Source organism: Tasmannia lanceolata, unplaced genomic scaffold, assembly GCF_043159265.1.
Source record: "Tasmannia lanceolata isolate RefF3 unplaced genomic scaffold, GAP_Taslan_0.1 ptg000016l, whole genome shotgun sequence".
In the NCBI taxonomy this organism is placed as follows: Eukaryota; Viridiplantae; Streptophyta; class Magnoliopsida; order Canellales; family Winteraceae; genus Tasmannia; species Tasmannia lanceolata.
This window is the reverse complement of record NW_027518693.1, coordinates 12,937,442-12,964,257: the sequence shown is the minus strand read 5'-3', so window position 1 is coordinate 12,964,257 and position 26,816 is coordinate 12,937,442. Positions and strand designations below refer to the sequence as shown.

The 26,816-nt window shown below is 38.6% G+C and overlaps 3 protein-coding genes across 3 annotated transcripts; 1 reads left to right on the top strand and 2 right to left on the bottom strand.

Moving 5' to 3' along the window:
* Window positions 1–335: 335 nt before the first annotated feature.
* TIC22-IV (Tic22-like family protein) lies at window positions 336–10,880 on the bottom strand. Its single transcript, XM_077356776.1, has 8 exons — window positions 10,365–10,880; window positions 10,209–10,271; window positions 2,884–2,958; window positions 1,521–1,571; window positions 1,289–1,348; window positions 1,111–1,182; window positions 963–998; window positions 336–878 (listed from the first exon to the last, which is right to left on the bottom strand). Exons 1-8 carry the CDS (start codon window positions 10,788–10,790, stop codon window positions 789–791), a joined length of 873 nt encoding a protein of 290 aa, XP_077212891.1. The 5' UTR covers window positions 10,791–10,880; the 3' UTR covers window positions 336–788.
* A 6,169-nt stretch (window positions 10,881–17,049) lies between these two features.
* Window positions 17,050–20,195, bottom strand: LOC143848869 (protein PLANT CADMIUM RESISTANCE 2-like). Its single transcript, XM_077357928.1, has 4 exons — window positions 19,870–20,195; window positions 19,653–19,724; window positions 19,353–19,565; window positions 17,050–17,287 (listed from the first exon to the last, which is right to left on the bottom strand). Exons 1-4 carry the CDS (start codon window positions 20,072–20,074, stop codon window positions 17,211–17,213), a joined length of 567 nt encoding a protein of 188 aa, XP_077214043.1. The 5' UTR covers window positions 20,075–20,195; the 3' UTR covers window positions 17,050–17,210.
* A 4,914-nt stretch (window positions 20,196–25,109) lies between these two features.
* Window positions 25,110–25,502, top strand: LOC143847906 (uncharacterized). Its single transcript, XM_077356691.1, has one exon. The coding sequence runs from the start codon at window positions 25,110–25,112 to the stop codon at window positions 25,500–25,502; it is 393 nt and encodes a 130-aa protein (XP_077212806.1).
* Window positions 25,503–26,816: the final 1,314 nt, after the last annotated feature.

Below are 26,816 nucleotides of genomic sequence, written 5' to 3'. Positions count from 1 at the left end.
CATAAAGACAAGTTACATGCACCATTTATTTTGAAAATATGTGAAGCAAACTTTGTGTTGGCCAAAGCAAAGGGTAAAATATTGATATCCAGACCCAGACAAGGAGAAAAAAATGAATGAAAGAAGACATGTTAATCACATTAGAGAGACCCAGAAGGCAATGGAGGACACACAATATGGAAATGAAGATGATAGTCAAAAATAAGAAAGCAACCATTGGAAGATGCTTCTGGTAACTTTGATAGATCTGCCAAAGATTGTGTCCTTTCCATGGATTAAGCAAGTTCACATAAGTGCATCAAACACTATTTGATTTCATTGTTTCAAACTAAAGATGTTAAAATAAATAATTATATAATCATAGCTTTTCGAGTGTCTAAAATGAAATAACAGAGGTGATGTCTTTATGGAGCAAACAGAACTCAATCAATTAACTGTACAGAAACGGTATTGCCGACCTCCTAAGAGTGGAGCATTGACAGTTACTGACCTCTTTCTGTGTGTCGGATGTTAGCTGAGCAATTTCTTAGAAGTGTTTCTTCACAGTATCTTCTAGCTACTCTGGTGAACAATCTGAATGACAAGGAATCCATTTCCTTTACCTTAACACTGAACTCAGATACTTTTACGCGAAATATTCGTCACATATGAGACAAAAATCAAGAACTAATAGTTCATTAATTAGTGTTGATTGTTGACCCGCTTTCACAAGGAACCTAAAAACGAGCACATACTTGCTCATCTATTGATCCTTCCAGATGGTCAATTGAAGCCACATATCCTATGTTTCATGCTGCCACTTCCTTAATATGTTGGGAGTAACTTTTACCCGGTGGGATGAATATCAGATCTTCCCAGCCAGAGTTCTTATTATTCACCTGTGATGATAAAAAAACAGCGCAAAATTCACAAAAGTACATTAGAAGTTTGGTTTAGGATCTTTGGCGAATCTGATCACTTACCTCCATCTTTTTCAGAACATCTTCCAAACATCCCACCTGTGGAAAGAACAAATATGCATAACTGAGCAGTCAAGAAATGGAAGGTCGGAGGCCACAAATTATATGCCTGTGAGCCATTCAAAAAAAAAATAAAAAATGTCAGTGGTACCATGATGTGTTGAGAGAAACCCGGTCCTCTTGATGCCCTCGAGACCTTTGATAGTTCTCTCTCTATATCTTCCTGTTGTATGAAAATGAAGGAAGAAAATTGAAAATCTACATTGTATCTTAGTGTGTACAACTACTTTGAATAATATCTGCTGGGAAAGAAACCAGGTCAAACCAACCTTTTGGAAATATATGGGGCAATAACGTTTGTCTTTTTTCTTTATAACCAGAAGATCCGACTGGACATACACACAACTAATTAGAGTGCATTACTGATAGATAATTGTATAATCAAAATTTCATAAGCATCAAAACAAACTTATTTAACAATTATATTTAATTGCTGCCATAAAATATGATTAGACATAGGGTTCCCAAGTATCTGAATAGAAAGGAACACATTAAGCTTACCTGGAAAACAGGAACACCATCGAAGCCTTTTGTACGATCAGCAGCTTTTAGCTAGAAATCAGGAAAGCTATGAGCAAGCCTTGAAATAAATAGAGTTACTCCATTCAATAATTACTGAAATAGAAAATAAACACCTGAGACCTTGCAAAACTCGTCAGTAACTCATACAGTACCATACATTCATGAAATAATCAGTTCTTGTTTTTTTTTTAAAGGTCATGAAATACTCAGTTCTTAGGTGAGAAAAACTGCAGAGTGCAGAAAAAAGAGAACCCATCAAGGATCATAATGTTAATGAATCTTCTGAGAGAGGTGAGTCTTCTGTTCAATTTATAAAGAGGTGTCAAGCTACATTCGTTAGCCATCTGTAACTTGAAATCACGCAATGATGTCATACTAAGCAAAAAATAAACTGAGGCCTGTAATCTGGTCAAAAGGTCTTGTGAGCATGTGAATGGATCAAGAAGTCGACAGCCATAAATCTCAACATCAAAATAAAAGGACAACAGTGGCATAACCACTGCAAGAAACCAACACAACCTGTAAAGATGAGAAAAGTCTATAGTAGTGGGGGATGCTAAATTTAATATTCTCATAAAATGACATGCAAATCATGAATTGAGAAGCATTTTGGACAATACTAACACTTAGGTTTTGTTTTTGATAAAATCTATTTCGCTAAATTTATCACAACAAAATACTAACAATTATTCCAGCTGAAATAATATGGAAAGAGGCTGTATCGGTGTTTAAGGAACAGGGATAGGTAGTACTGGACTTGTAGGAAGCCGGCTGACACCTTGTCGCTCGCTCCCGTAACATTAAAGATGTACTTACCTTTTGAATATCAATAAATGTTACCTTTATCAAAGAAAAAAAACAATTATTCCAGCTGAAAATGAAACCAATGAAAAACATCGTGAAAATAGAAACAAATTGTCCACTTCTAGTAATACTTGGAATTTTTATAATTAGCAAAATTGTGGTAGCACACAATTTCTAGTAATACTTGGACTTCTTAAAATTAGCGAAATTGTGGGGGCATGCCATGCATGCATGGTAATTGAGGTTGTTGGATCTCATGGTCGCAAGGATGCCACACACTGATTGGCAGGTCAACGCAACCAGAATATTTTGGGTAGCTGAACGCCCAAAATCATTTCTCGCTGCAGATAACAATAAGATAATGATGGCAATGTAAGTATCTCAAGAGAATCTCTCATTTTTTTTCCCTCAATGCCATAAGTTCCAAGTGTTCAACGGATGCTTTTGATCCTTGCTTCACTAGAACAAGTGACCTTTACAGTGTAAAGAATACAGCCTACAAGTAAAGGAACAAGTCTAGCACATAAGCAGATCTAACCTCTAATGCATTTTTTATTTGAGTAGGATCAGGCAAAAACCGGAATGCAATTCCTTCGACCTTCAGCATGTACACCTATAAGAGAATATAATATTGGGTAAAAGATTAGAAACACAGAATTAAGCAGACAAGTTCAGTGTACAGTAAAAAAAAACTAAGAAAACAAACTATAAAAAAACTAAGAAAACGGCACATCAAAAAAAAATCACAAAGGAAAAAACCAAAGCATGTATAAATGGATTGCATGATTGTGATTCTGTACCATTAAGGAGAAGATGACCAGTATCATTCAAAGAAAATATAAGGTCCTGATTCGCAATTGGTTAACAAATAGCCACATCGCATCAAGTCCATGCAAAGGTTGAGAAGACCAAGCTTTTGTTTACAACATCCAAGAACTTATGACTTCAACTATTGCCAATGTGCTTCTATCCTTCCCATATCTTCATGCCTTGCATCAGTATTTTCAAATCAAACGATTGCATATTTGACCACCTACTGGCCAATTCATTTTTTCTTCAAGTAATTATTAGATTTGAAAGGTGATGTTGTATACAATTTCTGTAATGAATTAGAGGTATGGAAAAGAATATAAATATGGGGTGTTATATTCCCGCCTTCTTATTAATGATGCTAGAATTTTATTAAAAAACGAAAACAATGACCGAGATGGTCAAAGCAAATTAATACAAAGAAAAAAGAGAGCATGACATAAACAATAAAAGCGACAAGAACAGGCAAAACTATGAGCTAACACTCAAGGAGGGAATTATCAAGTAAAATTATCGACAATCTATCCATGTCCGAACAAGTGAGTCGATCGGCATCACAGTTGGTCAGCCGCCAGACATGCCGAAACACAATGGAATGAGCCTCCTATGCTTCCAGGATCTCCTCAATAGCATTCGCAAATCTCTATGAGTAACTGCTACAATTTCTAACCCACCAGATCACAGTGAAGCAATCCCTGTCAATGATAATATGACTCGGCTGATCCTGCTCCAACAGCCTAATCCCATGAAGCAGCACCTGAACCTCTACCCTCATTCGCATTTGTAACTCCTATTTGTCCTGAATAGACCCAAATAGGGTTTTTTTTGTGTGTATTTCTTAACAAGCCACCAATACCTTATGGGTCTAGGTTTACCAATACACGAGCCGTATAAGTTCAATTTTAGCTTCCCAAGAGGAGGAAGCTCCCATATAGGTTGTGGACCCTCCTTATAACAACTGCTTGACACAGTGTTTAAAAACGTGGATGCAGGTTAAAATGCAGCCAAGAAAAATCCTTGTCGACTCAGTGCGGATGCCGCCAAGAACGTGGTTGACACGACTGAGTACTCGGTTGACGCGGTCATAACTCGGGAGAGTGAAAAGAAGTTTTTGTCGACTATGTAGGACAAACACGGAACACGGTGGCAAAATGCGGAACATGGCCAAGGGAAAGAGGAGTAGCCTCGGGGGAGTCCACAATGAAGCAATGGAATTTTAAAACTATGGCTTGACCTATCCCCTCCCAAGATATGTACGAAGAATTCATTGAGATTCCTCAAATGCAGGAAGGATAGATGCCCATTGGACAACCGTCGAAAACAATTGCGTCTTCAAGTGGCAAACTCCTCTTGATATACCTTTAAAACCCTCATGATCCTTTCCATCCCCTTTTCTAGCTTCTCAAACCATTTGTTTATTTTTACATGATTTAAAAATTTTATTTCTCAAAGGACAAAAATGTCCTCTCACAGTGTGTTTTCTATCGCAAATTGGAGAAAAAAGAAAGGACGGACGGATGCAAGAACCCATATGTGAGAGAGGGAAAGAGAGAGAAGAGAGGAGAGCAAAAGAAAAAGAGGGGAGAGATATTAAGATTTATCTAAGCACTTCTATTTATTTTTCCTTCTTTTCTTATTCTTCGATTCAGATCAAAAATAGAAGAGTGGAGTGAATCCAAAATCCGGGGAACAAGCACACTTGGAGAGCGGAGTACAACGGAGAGTTGTATGCTGCGTTCAGGTAGGATGAATCGCTCCCGAAACAGAAGATATTGATTATCTCCCAATTGGTTGGATCGTAGGTGCGATCATTTACTTCAAGGGCGAGGTCTCTGGTTCAAGTCCAGGATGGCTTTTCGCGCCAGGGAAAAGAATCGAAGAAGCATCTGACTCTTTCATGCGTGCTCCACTTGGCTTGGGGGGGTATAGCTCAGTTGGTAGAGCTCCGCTACAATTTTGCTTCGATAGACAATCAAGCCAAGTTGTAACTAGAATCTTCAACTTAAACAGAGTCTCAAAAATCAGAAAGTGAGGAGAGAAGAAAAAGAGGAGAGGGATATTGATATTTAATCAAGGTTTAAAATTTCGATTTCAGTTTCGTTTGCGGTCACCGGAGAAATGGAAATGTTTTGGTTTCAGATGGAAATTTCGGTATAAATCTTGTAAAATCATGGAAATGTACGTAAACATATGCAAATGGTAGAATTTTAAAATGAATCTTAAGAAAATACAAGAATAAGCATACAAATACACACTTGGAAAGTATCAATAAGCAAGAAGACCATCCATATAATGGTTAGTAACATCAAACACAAAGTGACATGTGCTGTCATACATATTTGATAATTCAGTACATACCACATTTCACATGAAATTCATATAAATAATATTTATAAATAAGATATACAGCATAGTTCACATGAAATTCATATAATTATAATTATGTAAATCATACTGATATAATATACCACTAAAGCACTTACGATTTTGGTTTCAGTTATGTTTTTTTATTTTGGTATCATTTCAGTAAGAATGGAAACAGACTTGGCGCAACGGCAAGGTTGCTCTATTGTGACCTGGTGGTCACGGGTTCGAGTCACGAAAACAGCCTTCTCTGCAAAGCAGGGGTGAGGCTGCGTACATCTAGCCCTCCCCAGACCCCACAATGGCGGGAGCCTTGTGCACTGGGCCGCCCTCTTTTCTCGGTAAGAATGGAAACATAAACAGTTCGGTTGTTTCGTGTCGGTTTCGGTGGAAATTTAAAACCACGAGCCCAGCTTTGCTTTGGCATGTCCTGGCCTAGGTTTGGATCTGTAGTTTTTTAGTGATACAGATATATCTTACCTTTCATTAAGAGTAACACATCTCCTTGAGCTCAACTAGTCTTGAATAAATTTTCATAAATAAGACAGTATGATGTTAAACTTATATTATATCATAGAACAATAAGTTAGGGCGAGCCTTGGCGCAACGGTAAGGTTGATCCATTGTGACTTGGTGGTCACGGGTTCGAGTCACGGAAACAGCCTCTCTGCAAAGCAGGGGTAAGGCTGCGTACATCTAGCCCTCCCTCTCCCCGCAATGGCAGGAGCCTCGTGCACTGGGCCGCCCTTTTTTCTCGGTAAGAATGGAAACATAAACATTTCGGTTGTTTTGTGTCGGTTTCGGTGGAAATTAAAACCATGAGCCCAGCTTTGCTTTGGCATGTCCTAGCCTTGGCTTGGATCTGTAGTTTTTTAGTGATACAGATATATCTTACCTTTCATTAAGAGTAAGACAAGAGAAGTCATAGAGATTGACTGTATCTCAATCATCCCAAAGTTCTCCTTGAGCTCAACTAGTCTCGAATAAATTTTCATAAATAAGACAGTATGATGTTAAACTTATATTATATCATAGAACAATAAGTGAGGGCGAGCCTTGGCGCAACGGTAAGGTTGCTCCATTGTGACCTAGTGGTCATGAGTTTGAGTCACGGAACCAGCCTCTCTGCAAAGCGGGGGTAAGGCTGTGTACATCTAACCCTCCCCAGACCCCGCAATAGCAGGAGCCTCGTGCACTGGGCCACACTATATCATAGAACAATAAGTAGGGAATTGCTAGCGTCCATCGCAAAAGGCATTTCACGGCTGGTCTGTCGCATGTCAGACCACACACCTCGTGAATGGAGACAAAAGCTGTTGTCTTCATTCACGAGGTGACTGGTCTGACATGTGACAGACCAGCTGCGAAATGCCTTTTGCGATGGACCCTAGCAAGTCCCCAGTAAGCATATATACATGATATATTTAGAAATATAATGCATAATTAAGATTTGTAATTAATATAAGATTTGGATATGGTGTCTGTAATTAATCTAACATATATTACAAAACTAACAAAGTAATATTATGGTGGCAAATTCACTGATGATGACTATGGTGGAATTACTTTCTCAATCCCCATTCGTCCAGGTTGTATATCCTTCATGTGGCTGATGTGCTTGAGTCAGATAGTCTGAATGGTGTTCCTGCAAAGATTGGACTATCAGTCTCGTTTTGCCATCAAGCCTTCTGGTTCAAGTTGTGGCATGGTAAGATTCATGAATTTGTTTGACTCATTATTTGGTGTGGCCTTCAAACCAATGTATCTCAGCATTGTATTTGTCTAATTTTATTGCTGATGAATAATTGGCTACAAGTTGGGAACACCATACAATGTGGATATGAGTGGAAATATTAAGGAGGTGATTCCCAAAGCAAAATCTTTTAGAAAAGGGAGAAAGTTTATGTGGCTAGTAGTTGGAAGTTCGCAATCAATATCCAGCCATCGTTCACCATTGTCCATAATGGATGGCCCTCCATCAATTACCCTTTTGTTATTCTAGATTCTAGGGGATGTGTCTACTATTTATTTGTGAAGCATGCAGTAAAGAAATATTCTCTCCTATGATATATCTGTTTGAAGGCATCCATTCCTAATGTTGAGTCTCGTTTTCGAGGCAAATCCCAGTTTTCGGTTTTCCTCTTATGTCTACTAAGTAGGGTGGTTGCTCTTCTACAAATTCTTAGAGAACAACTCTCACAATTTTGGCAGCAGAACACAATATTGAAGTGGATGTTTCATCAGAATGCAAAATGTGGCACTTGACAATTGGGATTGAGCATCAACATGTGCAATGTAATGATAACAGGTTAAATATTAAATGCCCTATCATAGAGGTATCAACTCTTGAATCAGTGCAAAAGGGCAAAAAAGAGTGGAACAGATAAAAAAAGTTGGAAATGTTACACCCATCTATTTAAACTTTCATCAATATGAACTTATCATATTTATCGAAGTGTATACATTCCTTTTATACACATACATATATGCACACACGCGCACGCGCGCGCACGCACGCACAAATATGCTACTGATATTTGCACGACCATGTTTTGATAACGGGAAGAATTCACTTGCTTTACATGTTGAAACCAGCTATCAAAGGCTACTACAATTCCCCAAAAGCTCTTGGCAGCCAATCAGAAAAGTGTAAAACAAAGTGAGTCAAGTAGTCAACCCATTATATACATAAATATATAACTTACTAGCTTAACCCATTGAACATAACTTATTCTCAAGATATGCATGACCAAACTTAAAATGAAGTGGTTATCCTCATATTTCATATCACATCAAAGTTCCAACTCTAACAGTGGATCAAAAGGTGAATGACAGATTCAGCATCCGCAATACACAACACACAATGGTTGACTGGGATTTTTTGACAATTCTTGAGATTGTCAGAAATGAGGATTTTGTCAAGGCAAGCCTTCCAACCAAAAGCCTTGACTCTCTCAGGCGCCTTGGAAATCCAGGCTTTCCTGACTGGCAAAGGACGTGCCTGACCAAATAAATGAAATATGCCAGCAGGGTTTCATTTCCAAATACACCTATTAGGACTTTTTCTCGTAAAATATATCGAGTTAATTTTATTAGGAAAAGAGGCAACCTCATATACATCCCAGTCAAAAAAATCCTCCAAAATCTACCATTACACTCCACAATCTCATTCGGCCAGCTAAAAGAGTATGTTACACTTATATCTTTGTCAGAGGTCATGCTGAAATGTGTAGCGGAGTCAACTTTTAAGGGTTTGTAGCTAAACAGTCCATCCAAAACCTGATTTTCTATGCATTTCCTACTTTGTACTGAACACCTTCCTAAAACATGGATGCATAGATCTTAATATCCCTCCAGATCGAAGTGCTTTGACACCTAATATCTTCTACAGTATCCCAACCCTCGAAAGCAGAGCCGTGCATCGAAACAATCACCACTCTCTATAGACTATCTCTCTCTTCTCCAAACCTCTAGAGTCATTTTCCAAGGAGAGGCTTATTCATAAACTTCAGCTTTTCCAGCCCGAAACTCGCTGCTTTCTAGGCTTACAAACTTCATCCCATCTGACCGAGTGATATTTTCTAAAGTTCTCCTTATCATTCCAGAGGAAGTTTCTTCAGAGCTGCTCAATAACTGTCATAGGACAACAAAAAACCAACATACAATAGATGTAAAGATTGGGTAGCACTTCTGCCCCCAAACCCTATTCTCAGCATAAGATAATCGATGAATCCCCATCCCACTCTATCATAGGCCTTTTCCATGTCAATTTTACAAGTCACACCTTTTCTCCCTCTCAAGTAAAAAAGCACACACATTCGTTAGCCAGCAATGTTCCATCCATCTAAAATTAGTATTTCATCAATAAAAGCACTCTGCATATTCAAGATGATGCCTCGCAAAGCTCTGTGAAGCCTATCCACAGGGACTTTAGCCAGTAATTTTAGAACTTCTCTCCTTAGAGTCCAAGGCTCTACACAAAAAGGAACCCCACTTTCTTATAAGAAAAAACTCAATTACAATCTTCAAAACTAAAATTAGCCTTTTTATGGGCAAGAGAGAATCTTCTAGAGAGGGCCAATTGTTGCTAGTTGTCCAAGCTTAGGTGGATGTACACTTGTTTTGCTTATGTGGCAAGTAGTTAAGCGGCTAATGTGACAGTCCACTTGTCTCCACCTTATATGCTGTCATGGACTATTTAGCATGCCCTCACCTCTAATGGATGGCTATACTTCCACACACCCAGCCCTAATAGCTTCGATTACACTTCCCCTTCTCGCCCTACTACACATAAGCAACACCTACACTACACTACCATACCCTCTCATAAGGGGTTTACAAGCACAAATACACGTCTTAATGCAGGAAAAAGAGACTTTCCATCACATAACGAAGCCCGTACTCTTTGGCCGGGACCCGCCCCACATCAGAAACTCCTCTTCAAGCACATTCCCTTTCATTCACTCACAGGATAAAAATGCACTTTTTTCCTCTTTTCTCTCACAAGTATGAAATCAACAAATGTTCTTATGCACCCTATTATTTAACCAAAGGATGAAACCAAATTCAACCAATTCCAACTGTATGCCCTGAGTGAAAAAAATTACATAGGGAGTAGAATAAACTACATGTTTAACAGATTAAACAACCTCATATACTAAAAAATAAAAAGGAATAACAAAAAAAAACCTGATCAAGAGTTATAGGCACAACCCTAGCCCCCTTTCCTAAAACCGGTTGTCTCAGTTGAACCTGAAAAAAAAAAAGGATCAAAAGAAGAAGAAGAAAATGCATTAGGTATTCTCACAATAACCCTAAAAAAGAGAGAGAGAGAGAGAGAGAGACCTGGGCGAGAAGAGCTTCAGCGTCTTCCTGACGAAAACAAAGGAGGCCGAGGGATTTGATACTATTGGGATCGGTGATTAGTACGAATTCGTTATTGGAATTGCTGACAGTATAGACTGGCGTTCCGGCGAGGGTTTTGGCGATGTAGTCAGTGGTGAGGGCGATATCGAAGGCGTGCTTCGGCTGCCACGCCATGTCGTCAGGCGAGGATACGGAGGCGAAGAGAGTCGTTTTCCGGCAGGCAACGGCGTTACTGACGAATCGCTTGCTTTCTTCGATCCGACCCGATATTTCGGATCCGAGACGGTGCCATTGGTGGTGTACGAAGGTGGAGAGGGAAGAGAAAGAGTGAGGTGGTGGTGGTGGTGGTGATGATGATGATTTGGGGGATTCCATTGCCGAGAGAGGGAGGGAAGCTTTCGTCATATCTCTGATAGATACAAAGGAAATATGAGAGCAGGTTCTTTAACCTTTTTTATGAGTGTTTTTGGTTATGGATAATGGAAATTGCATTTGGTCGATAAGAAAGTGTTGGGCCTGTTGTTGGGTTTGCCAAATGGAGAAAGAGTTGTCGGAAGAGTGAGATGGCCCCACCTATTCAAGATACTAACATTATTGGCCCATGCTGTGATCCATGGGTCTAAAATAATGGGCCCTACCCCATCAAAACTTGAGGGCATATATAGTGGGCCGCAGCCAATGCATGGATTTAAGTTGAGTTGATGGAACCCACCTTTTCAAAACATGATGTAAATGGTGGGCCCTACCCTATGCATGGGTTTGTCTAAAGATGGTGGGTCTTAGTGTATCAGAACATAATGCATTAGTGTCGGCCCTAAGGTGTAAAGAAACAATCAACAGTAGAAAGAGTCTTCTGATTGTAGCAGCTCATTGGATCAGCTCCCTCCTCTTCCAAAGCAGGTTTGGAAGCAAAAAAAGCCTCCAAATTCAGTTCGGTTTTGCTTACCTGAGACCTTCATTGCAGTTGCAGAGCACCCTCAGCTCCCCTTGAACCACCATGTTGACAAAAGTCCCACGACAAACCTGATCGCTAAGAGTCCCCCCTTCGAAGCCCCATTCTCAGCAACAAATAGGCAGTGCTTGATAATGTTGATAACATCATCGCCTCCAAGGAGAACGATCCCCATCACATTGGGAAATCAAAGAACTATTCCTCCTTGGACCTTGCTGATGTAGAAGGTAATTGGCAAATGGTTCAAAGGAAAAAAAAATGGGAGATCTCCAGTTCTTCTTCGCCCTTCCTCTTCATGTGTGCTGCCTTCCTTCTCCAAAATCTCCCCAAAACTAGGCTAACATTGGGGGGTTCTGATTTTCTTCTTAGGCAGGCCGATCCTGTGGGTCTAGGCAAATTTGCAAATTTGTTTTGTTCGCAAGCCATTGGTTATGCTGCCTTGTTAGAGTCTTTTTTATTTTGTCAGTTTAGAGCTTTGCTTTTATTTCATTTCCTTGTTTTAGTTTCCCCCCTTCATGTTTGTGGGGTTGCTCTCATGCTTCATGTGTATCTTTCTTATTTATCTAATATGTCTGGTAGGGGTCTGCCTAACCCCAGCTTACCCATCAAAAAAAAAAAAAGTCAACAGTAAAAAAAAATTCAAGTAAAGAGATTGGGTAAAGACAAAAAAAATTTGGATCCAATGTTTCAAGATTGTTCAGTGTTAGATTCTTCTATAATCTACCTGAAGTCTCGCCGGTGGCTACGGTATGGAAGATACCAGCTCCCCCTAGAGTGTGTGCCTTTGCATGGACAGCAGCCTTAGATAAATTCTCACAATTGATCACCTTCACCATCGAAACATGTGGATCATAGACCACCATGCACTATATGTAGAGCGGGAGAATCAGTGGATCACATCTTTCTCCATTGTAAAACGGCCAAGTATGTGTGGAGTAAAATTCTCTACAGATTTGGAATATTATGGGTTTTCCCATCCAAGTTTCAGAGCATCTAGAAAGATGGGCTTTTGCCCCATGGCAGGGAAAAGGGAAGATTTTATGGAATGTGATTTTGCTAACAGTGATCTGGGTCTTATGGAGGGAAAGGTATGCAAGGGTGTTTAGAAGTTTCGTGAATTCTCCTCACTTTCTCTTTATAAAGGTCATTGCCCTTACAATTGTTTGGGCTAGATCCTTGCCTAACTTCCAATTTGTGTCCGCTTATGAGCTGTGGCATGGCTAGTTAGTTGTTTGTAGTAGGGAGGAGAGGCGGCTATTCATCAATAGTGGGAGCCACCTAGTAGCGGAGTCTTAAAGTTGAATTTTGACAGCTCAAGTTTGGGCAACCGTGGACCAGCGGGTATATGCGGGATTTAAGAGACGAGAGTGGCAATAAAATGTGGGTTTTTTCAGGTCCTATTGGGGTCGCCGATTCCAATGAGGCAGAGATGCAGGCGTGCACCAAGGAATAATGAAGATCATATCATCTGTGGAAGTTTGCTCAATGGATAGATGAGATATCCGAAAGGGTGGTAGATCTCCCTATCTCTTACAATCATCTTCGGAGGTCGGCAAATTCTGATGCTGATAGGTTAGCGCGGGATGGTTGTGCTAAGTCAGTTTTGGAAGTGTTGGAAATTTTAAAGAATTTGAAAAGTCAAAAGTGCTTTTTACCTTGTCTTTAAAATTTAGAGGGAAAGATTCAAAATTTGGTTTTCCTCTTTTTTCAAAAGCTAGTGTCTTTTGAGTGCTTTTTTGAGGACTTGAACCTAAAACCTTGGAGTGTGTGTGCTTGTTGTGTTTTCTAAACCAAAGACAAATTAATAGTTCCACATTGCTTTGGAAGAAAATGCTTCACATCCATATAAGATGGAGAGTCGGAGAAAGGCTTAGGCCTTCAAGGGGCTTTAGAATTTGTGGGATCCTTGGCTTTTATATGAACACAAGCCCATATGTAAAAACACATGCGCGCATCGGGGGCCCGAGGTCCGGTTTGGGTTTGGGTTTAAATGAAAAAAAGATCTTTTTAGTGCCCAAAATGATTTCCATTTTACCCCACGTTTTTGTTATGGACACCAATTACTAAACGTTTTTTTATATTGGCACCCCAAACGGTTGTGGTAATAACACCCATTAAAGTTGCAAAACTGTTTCTTCTCCAATGGTCACAAATGTGACTGTTGGGAGAGAAATGTTTTATGGCTTTAATAGTGGCTTTTCCCTCCCGAACAGTCACATTCGTGGGTCTATATAAAGGGGAAGAAACAACATTGCTAGATATAATTTTGTACACTGAAGAATCTAGACAGACGTTTTGGGGTGGCTTTTGCCAACAGAAAAAGAAAGAGATTTACACAGAAAAAGGGTTCTGTTTTTCTGGTTTTGCTTCATCTCCTTCCATCCGTTCCTTCTGTGTCTGAGCACAGTTCTAAGGTGGTTCTGGGTGGACCAGTCAGCGAGTGCACGTGGACTGGAGCCAGATCTGGCTGGTTTATCTTAGAGCGTCGATTCGCGGATCCCGGTTGCACCGGTAGGGGGCGGATACGATTCTTAAGGAGAGTGACCATGTGGCACTACTCAGCCTTTTCTCTTCGAATCTGATTTTTTCCAAATGGTTTTCATCAAAAGAGATAAGTGCAATTTGTTTTCCATGTTTTATTTCAATTATGGTTTGATTTATAGTAGTACATGAATTTTTTGCTTCGAGTTGCACTATTTTGTGGTCGAGTAACATGTTTTCGATTCAAGTAACCTGTTTTAGGTTCGAAAAACTTGTTTTGACTTCGACTTTTTATTTTTTGGTTCGATTATGCCATATATCATTTCTTCATCTTTTTAAGATGCTGCTGTTGGATCAAATATCAATGGTGGTACTTTTGAAGTACTACCTTCACGTGACTTGACGGTCGGGCATCATATAATTTCTCTCTTAAGATATGGATAGTTCCAACAGGAAGTCTTTGATTTCCTTCCTCCTTGAGGTGTAATCTTTGTGATTTTCTAGTTTTTGTATTTCTTTGGTCTTCTCGATCACCCAGGATTTCCCGTGGCTCTTTTCTTCTTTGGTGAAATTCTTTGCCATTCAAAAAATAATAATAAAGAATTCAAGTTAAATTTTCCATAGAAAAAGTTTTCCAATGAAAATCTTCCATGGAAAGAAAACGAAAGACAAATGAAAAGAAACTTGTTTAGTATAGATTATAGATAGACAGATAACATGATCCAAATCCTCATGTGGGGTGCCCCACCAATCAAGATGCTGCATAAATTGATTTGCACAAAAATTGATAAATGAATTATTATTATCAATGTTAAATGAGTTTATGGTTTTGAATCTTGCATCTTCTCTTCTCTTTCTCTCTCTCTCTTTTTTTTTTGGATATAGTTTCCCCCAATTATCTCTTGAAGAGTGTATCCAAAGATTCAAATCAGTGGCCACACATCACTCTTCATCAATGGAACCAAGTGATAATTTATCATTCAGTATTACCTGCACTTATGTAATAAAAAAACTGTGTTCATGATTTTGTGAAAGAGTTTGATTATGGGGATGATCATAGATCCAACAATCCTTTTTCTGGCCTTACAAATGGAACATATGTTGGGGGACCAATGTCGTCAATGGTGGTCTATGTATTAGGATGGTTTGAAGATCCTAACGTCTTGATCAGGGCCTCTGGAAACAATCGTAGAGCTATTTTTCCACATGTCCTCCCCTACAGTAGTATCACCATCACGGTACCACCAAGTTCAAAATGGCTTGGCGTGGTTCCTCTATGCCTAGGTTTGATACTACATTTTTCCCTAAACAAGTTCACCACCAACTGTAGCTAGACGGCCTGCACCATTTGCTAAAAATTGTCCCTGTTTCATGCATTTTCCCCATCGAATGCATAGAGGTATATAGTTGGCATGTTGTTTTAGGCCTATGTGAGCTGGGTTTTGGCTGGGACAACAACAGGTTTATTTTGTTGGAAGGTTGACACATAATCAATGGAATGCTTCCCTCGAGACCAACCATTGGTTTTAGAAGACATCATTTTTTGCCTCCATAGATCATGGGGTTAGGATCATTCGATCCTGATGGGTGCAACGGTGAAGGACCAAACTTGTGGTGCCCTATTCTGACATTTGTATGATGGTGAATCAAGGACCACTTGGACAACAAATGAGGATAAATATGGAATTTTCAAAATAGGGTGCACATTGTAATATTCATAAATCAATGTGTTCCTCTATCAGTGATTATCAATGGCTTACATAATCCAATTGAAAGGGCCAACGTTCCAGTCAACTCACTTTCGCCAGTCTTCATGAGAGATGCACTAGGAGGAATATGGACACCAGATGGAAATGTTTCTTTTAAAGCCGTTTGAAAGGGGTATTGGATAGTCTATGATAAGAACGAATAAAGGCTAAAGAGAAATTCCCAACTCTCCTGCCACTCTAAAATCTAAGCCAACTAGCCAAGTAAGGGGTATCTCTTGTGTGGGCCCAACTAAAAATGATAAGCTCGAATAAGGGAAACGATACATTCACCTTTTTAAAAAAAAACTTGGGACATCTCCCTCTAGTGTAACTGAGCAGTCATAAACACACTAGAAGGGGCTGACCCAAGTTAAAAAAAGGGTCAAATATATCACTTCCCCTCGAATAAAGGCAGGTGTTGGGCTGCATCCATCTATTAATAGTCCATTCTAAGGTTCAATCTTTTATCCGTCTCTCTCCCTCTTTGTGATTCAAGTTTGCAACCTCTAACTCTTAAGGGGCCATGTGTTATTTAACTCTCACTCATTCTGATGACCAAGGTGGTGGAGTTATCACACTTGAGTCCATTGACACCGATCATGATGGCTCCATAAGCATGAAAGAGCTGGAGGCATTGCTCCGTAGCAAGAATATGTGGTTCTCTGATTGGAGGTCCTCGCAGGCGGTGAGGTGTGCCGATAACAACCATAACGGCCTCATTGATCCTGGCTCCGAGTTGACTGAGTTCATAGACTATGCAAAAAAGCATTGGGGACTCACCATCACCCAGAAAATAGCAGCCTAGGCTAATGATCGGCCATATAGTTATGTTTGCGTTTTACCTGTCGTAGTCTTCTTTATGTGGTAATAATAATATGGGATTCGCTAGCATCCATTGCAAAAGGCATTTTGCAGATGCTCTATCGCATTTCAGAGCAGCCACCTCATGAATGAAGACAAAATCTGTTGAAAAGTGAGCATGTGTGGCTGCTTTGACATGCGAGAGAGCATCTACTAAATACCTTTTGAGATGGACCCTAGCAAATCCCTATAATATGGGGATTAATATGCTATTGATAACAGCCTCATAATAGTTATGTTTGCACTTTACCTATTGTAGTCTTTTCTTTATGTGGTAATAATAATATGCTATTGATATTTGCGCTACCATGTTTCGATAATAGGCCCCAACACCCCCCCATTGTTATTAGGGGTTTCACGGGGCAAATCCACATACTAATCGGATCCAAAATTCAACTTGCAAGTCATTTTCTGCTAAACTCATAATCGAGCCCCGCCCATTTACACCCCCTAATTCTAATATTAATTACTAATCCCATCTCCCACTATTTTTAGGCTTTGTTTGTTTTGGATTTTGAGAACCGATCGTGAGTCCAAAACTGATTATTGGACTCAAATTTATGTTTAATTTCGAGTCCAATCTAAAACAATTCTCTCTCTCTCTCTCTAACACACGTACGCAGACAAAGTAGAATACAGACACATATATACAATATAAAGATTTAAGGGCACATCTCCTTCAAAATCCATTTAGAATGGCCTCCCAAAGTTTTCATGCATGGAGATGGACAAACTTGAGAAACAAGTAGTAATATATAGTGGCATAGGAAAAGGATAACGGTATTATCTTGTCATGCCTCCCCCAATGACTGGAGCTGTTGCGATTCCACGGCTCTGCCTCATCATGTTCGCTTCCCACCCTACACATTCACACCATATTAAGGTAAAATATCCCACTTCATTACAAAAGGTGTGAAATTTGTGTGTAGTACAGTAACAAAATTTGAAGTGGATCGATTACACTTCTCTAGTTAGCTGCCGAAAAACTATCAATAGCAACTCAGAAAAGTGTTTAGTAAAGTGGGGAGTGTCAGTATCAAAACAAAGGAGTGCGGATACCATTTTGAAAACCAGAGAATACAAATTATGTAACCAGTGATTCATGGACAAGTAGGATCCTACCAAACCCCAGCTTAGATAATAATGAGAAGACCATTTTGAGGTAGCTTTAGAATTCAAATAAATTTAGAAAGGTTTATTTATTGGTTAGTTGTTAGCTAGAAACAATGCTTCCAATATGACCAATTCAAATCCTTATTTAAAGTCGCTTTCTGAATATTTTTGGAGCCTTTTATTTGGGTAAGTGATATTGGCAACACTACCTCTGGGATTCAAACAATGTAGACTCAATCTGCATCTCTGATTTGGTTTGTACTCCCAATAAGGATTAGTGTACTAATATCTTTAACTTAGCGCATATTAGGACAACTCACTTTTATCAAACTTGTAAATGCGAAAGATTAAAATCAAAAGATTCAACCAGAGACTGATATCTTTCAGTGTAAGCAATGAGGATTTTGATCTACTCAATTGGTTAGCTATGATACTATACAGAGCGAAGTATGCTAAACCAAATAAAAAAAATTAATTAAAAATACTAGTTTTGGCCTCTAAGGTTAAATTCTACTCAGTTAACTACATTTCTTACCCTAGTTTCAAAACATAGATAATAGAGAAAGGTTTGTTTATAATTTAAGAAGACTACTTAGGCCCTGTTCGGTTTAGATTGTGGCAATCGATTGCCACTCTTACCAAATTTGCGTTCAAAATTGGAAGGATTGAATGGCCAAAATTGGTCAGCCAAACTCAATAAGTGAGCTTTTAGAGTTTTCTTATCAACTAAGGTTTACTAATTTTATGAGATTTTTATAAAGTTTGGGTTGTAGAGTTTGGTTTACAAGAGAAACTAAATTAGTGAGTTTTTTTTTTTTTAATATATTAGTTTCTCTTGTTAAATCATAATTGAAATTTTCGAAAATATATGGGAAAAAATTACGAAAATTTTGGAATTATAAATGTAATTTTCTATTTAAAACACATATATTACCATAACTCAAATTTATTTCTTCTAAGTTGATTGGTTGTTAAGTGCATCTGGTCGTCGATATAGGTTGCGGGCTTTTCAAATTGTTGATCGGATCTTGTAACCGCGGTTTAAGCCCCATTTGTCTTGGATTTTGAGAATTGATTTTTAGTCTAAAACTGATTATTGGACTCCAAATTGCATTTAATTTTGAATCCAATAATCTGTTTTGGACAAAATCAATTCTCAAATCCAAAAGGAACATGCCCTTAAAATTGGACATTTTCCTGTCCGAGAGAAACAATTGCATTGAGACTAGAATTTGGGATTCTATATATGGTCTTGGTTTTACATCTCTTAGCCTCTTAGGCATCTTCTGCTTTGCAATCTTTACCTATATTGAAAGCTCTTTGATTGCCTTTGCCAGTGGATGTGTCCTATAACATAACAAACCACAGAAATCCCTTGTTTTCTACAATTATATTTCTACCTTACTTTTCTATTGGTTTTTCTATTTCCATCAAACCCTAGAGTGGTAGTTTTCACAAAGTTGAAGTAATTTTAGTAATGAAAGTCAAGTGTTGATGACTTTGTGAAAGTTGCATGTTTAGACCATTCTCTTTGTTTTGGAATTTAAGCTCTTGAAAACAAAGATAGCAAAGTTTTTCTTGGAAATAGGCCTAGTAATCTCTAATTCAGGCTACAAAATGAAGGAGATGAGAAGGTATTAGGGCTCACTGCTATTGGTTTATGAAGACCAAAGCCTACATGTTTCTTTTTAATCTATAATTTAATTTTATCTTCAATAGAGCTTTACAGAGGGCTTTGTGATTCTACTTTAATGAAAAATTATATGGGTGTGATGAGCAAATTAATATATGAAAGAAGGGGATGAATCGTACCGATTCCCATGTCGAATCCACGGTTCTTGAGCTCTCTATATTCTTGACACAATGCACAAGTTTCACAACAGCAGTGAACCAAGCAATCCACACAAGGTTCCTCCTCTAGATCATATTGTCCTCTCAACTTGGAGCGGTAGAAGCATGAATATAAGCAAGCAAAGCCTGTAAGACCCAGTAGGCACCCATATACAAAACCTCTTGAAGCACAAGCTACACATGGGTCAAAAAAAAAAACAAAGTACAAATCAATTGAGGATCTTGGAAGTATGTACAGAACTGGTTTTTTAGTGGTCTTACTGGAGGCTCCTCTATTCACAATGTGTGAAATCTGTCCAAATGTGATGCAAGGGCAAAAGCCTGTGATCAAACCTTCAATAGAGAAAATAAAGGAATTAAGAGGACTAATTTGAAGTTTGAAGTGGAACCCTAAATCATACATGTATATTTAACTTAATTAACCAAGATTTGATATATTGCTGTGGTTAAAAGCTAAGCATGATTTTCATGTTCTTACAATTTGCAGGATCATCACAACAATGGCAGAGACCTGTTGACCACTGGATGGAACCATTTCGAGATAGATTTTTTATGTTCATCGAACCGTACGGAGAGTGGTGTTGGGGTAGATTCGAAATACTTGAAGGCGGTGGTACTGGTTCTGGCACTTGATATGAATCTGGCCCATATTTCTCATAGGCTTGAGGATGTGGAGGATACATTGTGAAGTTGAAAGGATTAAATTGAAAGAGAAGAATAACTTGTAATCCTTCTCTTATGCAAATGGAAGTCCTGAGAATAGCCTCCCTAAGTCGTCTTAACGAGGTTCTTTCTGGGGAAGATGTTAACTGGTCAATGGACCAATTGCCACCACTCAAATATGATAAGCAACCACCAGTTTTCTATAGAAAAAGCCCAGTTTGTACTTGTAAATGGTCATCACATCACTCCATTACGTCAGTACTCAGTACGTAAGTGCTACACACCTCAATATCAAATCTATAATTCTCATATGAACCCGGTTTGCTAGAGATAAACTTCTTTGCTTTGCTATGGCACCCATCTTTGATTATACATAGAAAACCAATTTAAATCCCCCTCACAGGTAAAAACACTTACCTTTCACATCCATCGTAATTAGCTAGTTTTGGCAAATTATTGCAAACTGTATTATGTACCGGTTCACAATACTGGCGAGTGGCGACCCAGGTAGCCCAGTTGGAGATTATGTAATACTTATATTTGATATAAACCATGAAGAATAATATATAATATGATCAGCGTAAGGGGCGATGCCAGAAATTTTGCGGGGGGGCAAAAATTATAGTAATTTTTTTTCTATCTCAGGGATGATTGGAAAGGGGGGCATATCTTTTTAAAAAGGGGGTAAGTATAAAAAAATATTAAAAAATAAAGGTATATTTTTTTTCCCAAAAAATTAAGGGGGGCAATTGTCTCCCTTCCCTTTCAAGTGCCAACGCCCCTGATCAGCGTCGGAAAACATTATTACATATCTTAACCGGTCCTTGAAATTGAACGGAGCTTTCGACAGAGACAATCCAACAACTAGAGATCTTTCACTTATTCTCTCTTTCCTTTTGCCCTTGCAAAAGGATTGGATCTCCTTTTTTTTCTATGGGTAAGCTGGGGTTAGGCGGACCCCTACGAGTATAGTAAATAAAGAAAGATGATACAATAGCAGGAACATGACCACTCCTCAATCCTTAGAACAATGTCTAAGGAAAGAGGCAGAACAACTAAGGTCATGATACCCTTGAAGACAAACTTAAAACAAGCAAGAGGAAAGAAATACACGAATTAGATTTGATTAATAAATGAGGCTTGGGACACAAGTGACCCCTAGAGCAAGACCCCATAGGTGAAGCCATGTTTTCTGTGATTCAGAGCTCTATCATCTTCTGGCTATACATCCTTATTCTCTAGCTTTTCCTTAACTCCTGAACCTTTAGGGGTTCTGGTTTTCTTTGATGGAGGAGATCTGTTTTCTTTTGTTGTGGGTGCTCTTCCTCTATGGAATCTAAAGGCGTGAATATATTTACTTGACTCTTGATGGGCTGCCTCTGTGAGACTTCTACATGGGACTCTATTTGCTTCAGATTACCCTTCTTTGATGGTGAATTTTCTTGTGGGTCCATTTTTACCTCTCCATTCCCCACCTGTGATTTCGGGGTCCACTCTTGCTTGATTTCTTTGAGATTGCCATTGGAGGTTGATTCTCCTTAGCTTTGTGCAGGGTATATAGTGAGGACCAATGCCTTATTTATAATCAAATCTACCAGATTCCTACCTGTAATGGACTCCAATCAGATCAAGCATGTTACCCTAGAATAGAAGGCACATACTCTATTTTTTATTCTTTTGCATGGTTGAAGGCACATGCTTATCTGATAACTACCTTAACCCAATGTCATTAGCTCCATATCTTATTTATCTAACATGCACCACTAGTCATACATATCTTACTTAACTAACTTGCACCAAATAACCAAATTACCCTAATAATCACTTTCTTAATTGGTTATACATGGTAATTTAACATTAGTACTCTCTTCAATCCAGATTATTCATATATAGGCCCACAATCAATGGAATCCCGATAATTCTTTTGTTATACTATGTAATTTCACATTAGTACTCTCATTCAATCCAAATTATTAATAGGCCCACAATGAATAGAAGCCCATAAACCATACAGATTAAACATAAAGCACTATGTTTATCCAATTTAAATTAACCATGATTTTGTTACATTATAAGAAAGCCTCAAAGACGACTTGGGTGATTCTTCATTTCAGTCAAAGCGCGCGAACCATACTATTCAATTTAACTTAAAAATAACAGCACCTACCGTGTCTTTTGGGGTGTATTTTTTTAATGCCTCCTCTACAAGTTGCAATGGAAATGAAGAGAGAAGGGGAGACCAAAGTACTTATTTTATGTTAGATGATAGCTTACTTGTGTGATGTTCCTAACATTTCTACCACCGATTGTTGTACCCACTAGTTTCCTTGGGAAGATTTTTGTTAGTTTTCAAAGATATACTAAGATTCAATCGGAAATATCGACAAATTCTTGCGGGGTCGAAGCAAAGGAAATAAAATAATAATAAAAAATGTCCGCGTTTGGTTTTGGAGTGGCTTGATTTCCTTCCTCCGTAAGAGTTGAATTGCTTTTTCTGATTATTTTTTTTATTGAGTTTCTTGTATTTTGTTGTGGTCCTCCTCGGTCCACTCCCTTTTTTCTTTTATAATATTATTCTACCATTTAAAAAAAAAAGATATACCTGTTTAATAGTGTTTTTATCTTAAGACGACAAGTACTCTCCCTTCCTAGAAGCAAGCAATATGAATGAGAGGACAAAAGCATATATGAAGGTCACATAAATAAAAGAAGAAGAACGCTTCTCTTTTACGCTGTTCTACTCAGTCAAGATGAGGTCTGTTTTCACTACAAGAAATAGGAATGTTACTATCATTCAAAAAAAAAAAAAAAGGGAATAGGATTTTTACCTGCGGCTTAAGATATAGGAAGTATTTGTATATGTAGACAATTCAATGCATAATACGAGGATATGCTGGTGTTTTTATCCAATCAACAGCCACTGGTTCGAGTTGACTCGACTCAACCCAACTCTAAGTGGAGTCGAGTTTTTGAACTATGGGTTGATTGTTGCGATCAGAACCTAGGAAACTCTTAATTTTTACTGTTTATATAATTAAGGGCGGCCTAGTGCACGAGGCTCCCTCCATTGCAGGGTCTGAGGAGGGCTATATGTACGCAGCCTTACCCCTGCTTTGCAGAGAGGCTGTTTCCGTGACTTGAACTCATGACGACCAGATCACATTGGAGCAATCTTACTGTTCATATAGTTCCTAGAATAAAATGTGCTGTCTGGAGCATCTAGAACCATTGGGTTCATTGTATGTGCGACCCGAGGTTGGTCCATAGTAATAAAACCCGTTGAGCCGATGGGAAACATGTTTGAGTTGACTCTAGTCACAGGTGGGGTAAAATGATTCTAAGCTACTAAGCTAGTAAGGACCTCTTCTACGGCTTAAGATGTAGGAAGAATATGTACAGGTACAAAATTCAATGCAGTAATACGAGGTTATGCTCTAGTTTTTATCCAATCAGCAATCACTTGTTCGAGTTGACTCGACTTGACCCAACTCTGAGTGGCGTCGAGTGTTTGAACTATGGGTTGATCGTTGGGATCAGAACCTACAAAACTTTTCATTTTCACTGTTCTTATAATTCATAGAATAAAATGTGCTGTCTGGAGCATCTCTGTCTTTTATCTTTTGGCCTTTGTGATGCTAAAACCAAGTATTCCCGTATGCCCTAACTATTTTCAGCTCTACCTTTTCCCGTTTTGAGTTTGTTAAGGAGAGTTTCACTAGATTGGTTGAGAAAATGGTCACAATCTGCCTTTCGGCCACAATATATAGTGTCTGAGTAATCGATTTTCTCTTCCAATCTAGAGCTTCCGCCTGTTTAATGAAAATGGTCAATCCTTTGGACATTAGACCTGGACCCATTGATCACCCTACAAAGGCCCATCAAATGAGTGGTATATGGAGAGGAGAGAGAGAGAGAGAGAGAGAGAGAGAGAGAGAGAGAGAGAGATTTTATGATTTTTCATGGGGTGAGAGGGGCGGTCGTACCAAACTGACCCCATTATGATTTTATCAATCTTCTGTAGAATCTCAAAAAACCCATGTGGCCCAACAACCCTTTATATCATCTCCATGATAAGCTCGAATAGAGATGGAAATCTTCTGTAGAATCTCAAAAAACCCATGTGGCCCAACAACCATCTCCATGATAAGCTCGAATAAAGATGGACATGGGAATCGTTGGACTCCTTTCCAATGCCTCTATTTTATTTTATTTTAATGTTGAGAAGATATTTTTTAAAAGGGATTTGCTAGCGTCCATGGCAGAAGGCATTTCGCAAAGCGTCTGTTGCATGAGAGAGCAGCCACTAGCCACTTTTATTAAAAAAAGAAGAAACTGCGATTCTCACCAGTCGATAGTTAACCAAGTAAAAACAACATCCCACAAGGGGGAATGCTTTCTTACCTTCTAAACAATATAAAGTTGAAAAACAGCACAAGCTAGATCTTACCCAATATTCCTAGTTATGGAACCATGGACACTTTTAGCCATAGTAATATATCAAAAACTAAGAAACTCAGCTCCATTGAAAGTGAATCGAGTCGAGTCAACTCAACCGAGTCCCTCAACAACTAGTAAGACCTTGAAATTTTTTCTACTGAAGTTTGCAAATTTCATAAAGTTTGTATATAGACTACACATGGAGTAGTTTGATGACTTCACTATATCTTTTTCCAAGTTTAGTTCGAATCAGCAAGTTTCAAGTCCACCCTGTCGAGTTTAGCACAGTGAACAGTTTTTTGTTTTGTTTTGGTGGGGGATAAAGATACAAATTCCATTAAAAAAAAGAAGGATTACAAGTGCACTTGTGACAGTAAAAATTGCCCACATAAAGTGGGATGCTAGATGCTCCTGATTTGGCAAAACGATGTGTCAAATCGTTGTGCTTCTAAGAATGAGAGAAAAACACCATACACAAACATATCTTTAATCAAGTCCATGAGATTGCAACATATGTAGTAGTTTTATTTGTTGCACTAGGGTTGCATTTCTTTAGCATAATGCATATTTTCACATGGAAGTTGAGGTCATAAAGATGCCAAGAGAGAAGTATATGACATGGTAGTGACTTTAGCATATTCGAGCCCCGCGGGGTTAAGTATGTGGTCATTAAAGAAGAGCTCCATCACAAGGGAGAAAACCAGTGGTTCAAAGAAAGCTGCAAGGAAGAAAATGGCGATCATATCTTGCCCAATACTTCCTAAACGTCAGATGTCGGTACAGGAGTTCAAAGATTGGCTGATGAAGTATGATGCTGACCATGATGGTCGTATTAGCCAGGAGGAGCTGCAACATGCACTGCGTAGCCTGCACACGTGGTTCACATGGTGGAAGTCACGTGATGCGATGAAGGAAGCTGATCATAATCGAAACGGCAACATTGACAAGGACGAGATTGAGAAGCTTGTGATCTATGCACAAAAGAATTTGAATATGAAAATTCATGCCTAGTTTGATTTGATCTCTCTCAATCTCTCTTTTTTCTATGTATGTGTGTATGTGTCTGATGTGTTTCTTATGTTTGTGTGTGGGCAGAAGCCAATAACAATTTTATGATATGGAAGATGATGTTGAACGATTTATTTGATTCGTATGATTTCGAAGCGTAAGTGTGATTATTATTTTTCTTGTTATCTTCATAATAAATGAAATTCAGTGCAAAAATTTCAAAAATATTGCACGGTTTTAGATGGTCTGTGACAATTCAACCTCCAAAAACTGTTTTTTGACATGAAGAAAGCTGTCAAACGAGAAAAATCATACATGGAATCCTGTGAGAACCTACCATTCATAAATTAAAAAAAAAAAAAAAAGACAGAGACGAGGAATCATGAGAGGCCCATGATTTGGCCAATCGGTCTGCAAGATCATTGGTGCTCCTACGAATATGGACAAAAGAATGAACTCTATCATCATACATTGCACAAATTTCATCCAGAAACCGAGCTAATCTCCACAGATCTACGCTCTTACCTTGAGCTCAAGAACAACTACCACCACCTTTCTCACAGTCAAGCTTCTCTCTTGTTGCTTTACTAGTAGAATATCAAGGGCTTTTCTCGTGTGTTTAGCACCTTCTACCTCCAACTTACCTTTCATGTGCTCCCATAAAGATGTTGATGCCGAGGTGGATAGACCAAATCTCAACCTCCAAAGGCTGTTTGTATGCAGGGAAAAAAGTTCTACAAAAAACCTTTTTTTTTTCATTAAAATTCTAGGGTCCATCTTGAACCGAATAGTGTTACATCTCCTTCAAAAGAGGTTTCCTAAAAATAACAAGTTGTTCAAAATAACAAAAGAACTCAGTGATAAGTTGTCCTTGCACTACTTTCTCGCAAATGAAATGATAATACAGTTCAATATGTTCAGTTTTAGGATGAAAATGAGATTAATAGACATCTATAACTAAAATTATCGCAAAATAGGAGAGGCAGACGAGCAAGAAAATCCCAAGTACTCGAAGAATGAATGGGATCTATGTAACCCCGCCATTGTTGAAATCATGGCTGTACACCTTCAAAATTTGACCTGTGGGATGTTTTTTGGCACGCCAGAAAGTAAGATTTGAGGCGATACCCCAGGTCAAAATACCCCAGGGCAAAACATTATTAAATCCTAAAAGTCCAGTAAAAAAACCTCATAATTTGGTCGATAAATTTTTTTCATCTTGTCAGGCACTGGTCAACACAAGCATTTCAACTGATAGTGATTGTCCTTGAAGTAATGTTGGATCTTTTACAAATTTGGTTCATTTAATTGTTTCTA

Bases quoted from the DNA above. Each gene is read 5' to 3' on its own strand.
- LOC143847906 (XM_077356691.1), top strand. From the start codon at position 25,110: ATGGTAGTGACTTTAGCATATTCGAGCCCCGCGGGGTTAAGTATGTGG.
- TIC22-IV (XM_077356776.1), bottom strand. From the start codon at position 10,790: ATGACGAAAGCTTCCCTCCCTCTCTCGGCAATGGAATCCCCCAAATCA. The intron at 2,959-10,208 runs GTTTTTTTTTGT...ATTCTCTTATAG, and splicing joins TGCCTATAACTCTTGATCAG to GTGTACATGCTGAAGGTCGA. The intron at 1,572-2,883 runs GTTAGATCTGCT...CCTGATTTCTAG, and splicing joins AAATAAAAAATGCATTAGAG to CTAAAAGCTGCTGATCGTAC.
- LOC143848869 (XM_077357928.1), bottom strand. From the start codon at position 20,074: ATGTATCCTCCACATCCTCAAGCCTATGAGAAATATGGGCCAGATTCA. The intron at 19,725-19,869 runs GTAAGAACATGA...TCTCTATTGAAG, and splicing joins TTGTGATGATCCTGCAAATT to GTTTGATCACAGGCTTTTGC. The intron at 17,288-19,352 runs GTACGATTCATC...GTGAATGTGTAG, and splicing joins TGGATTCGACATGGGAATCG to GGTGGGAAGCGAACATGATG.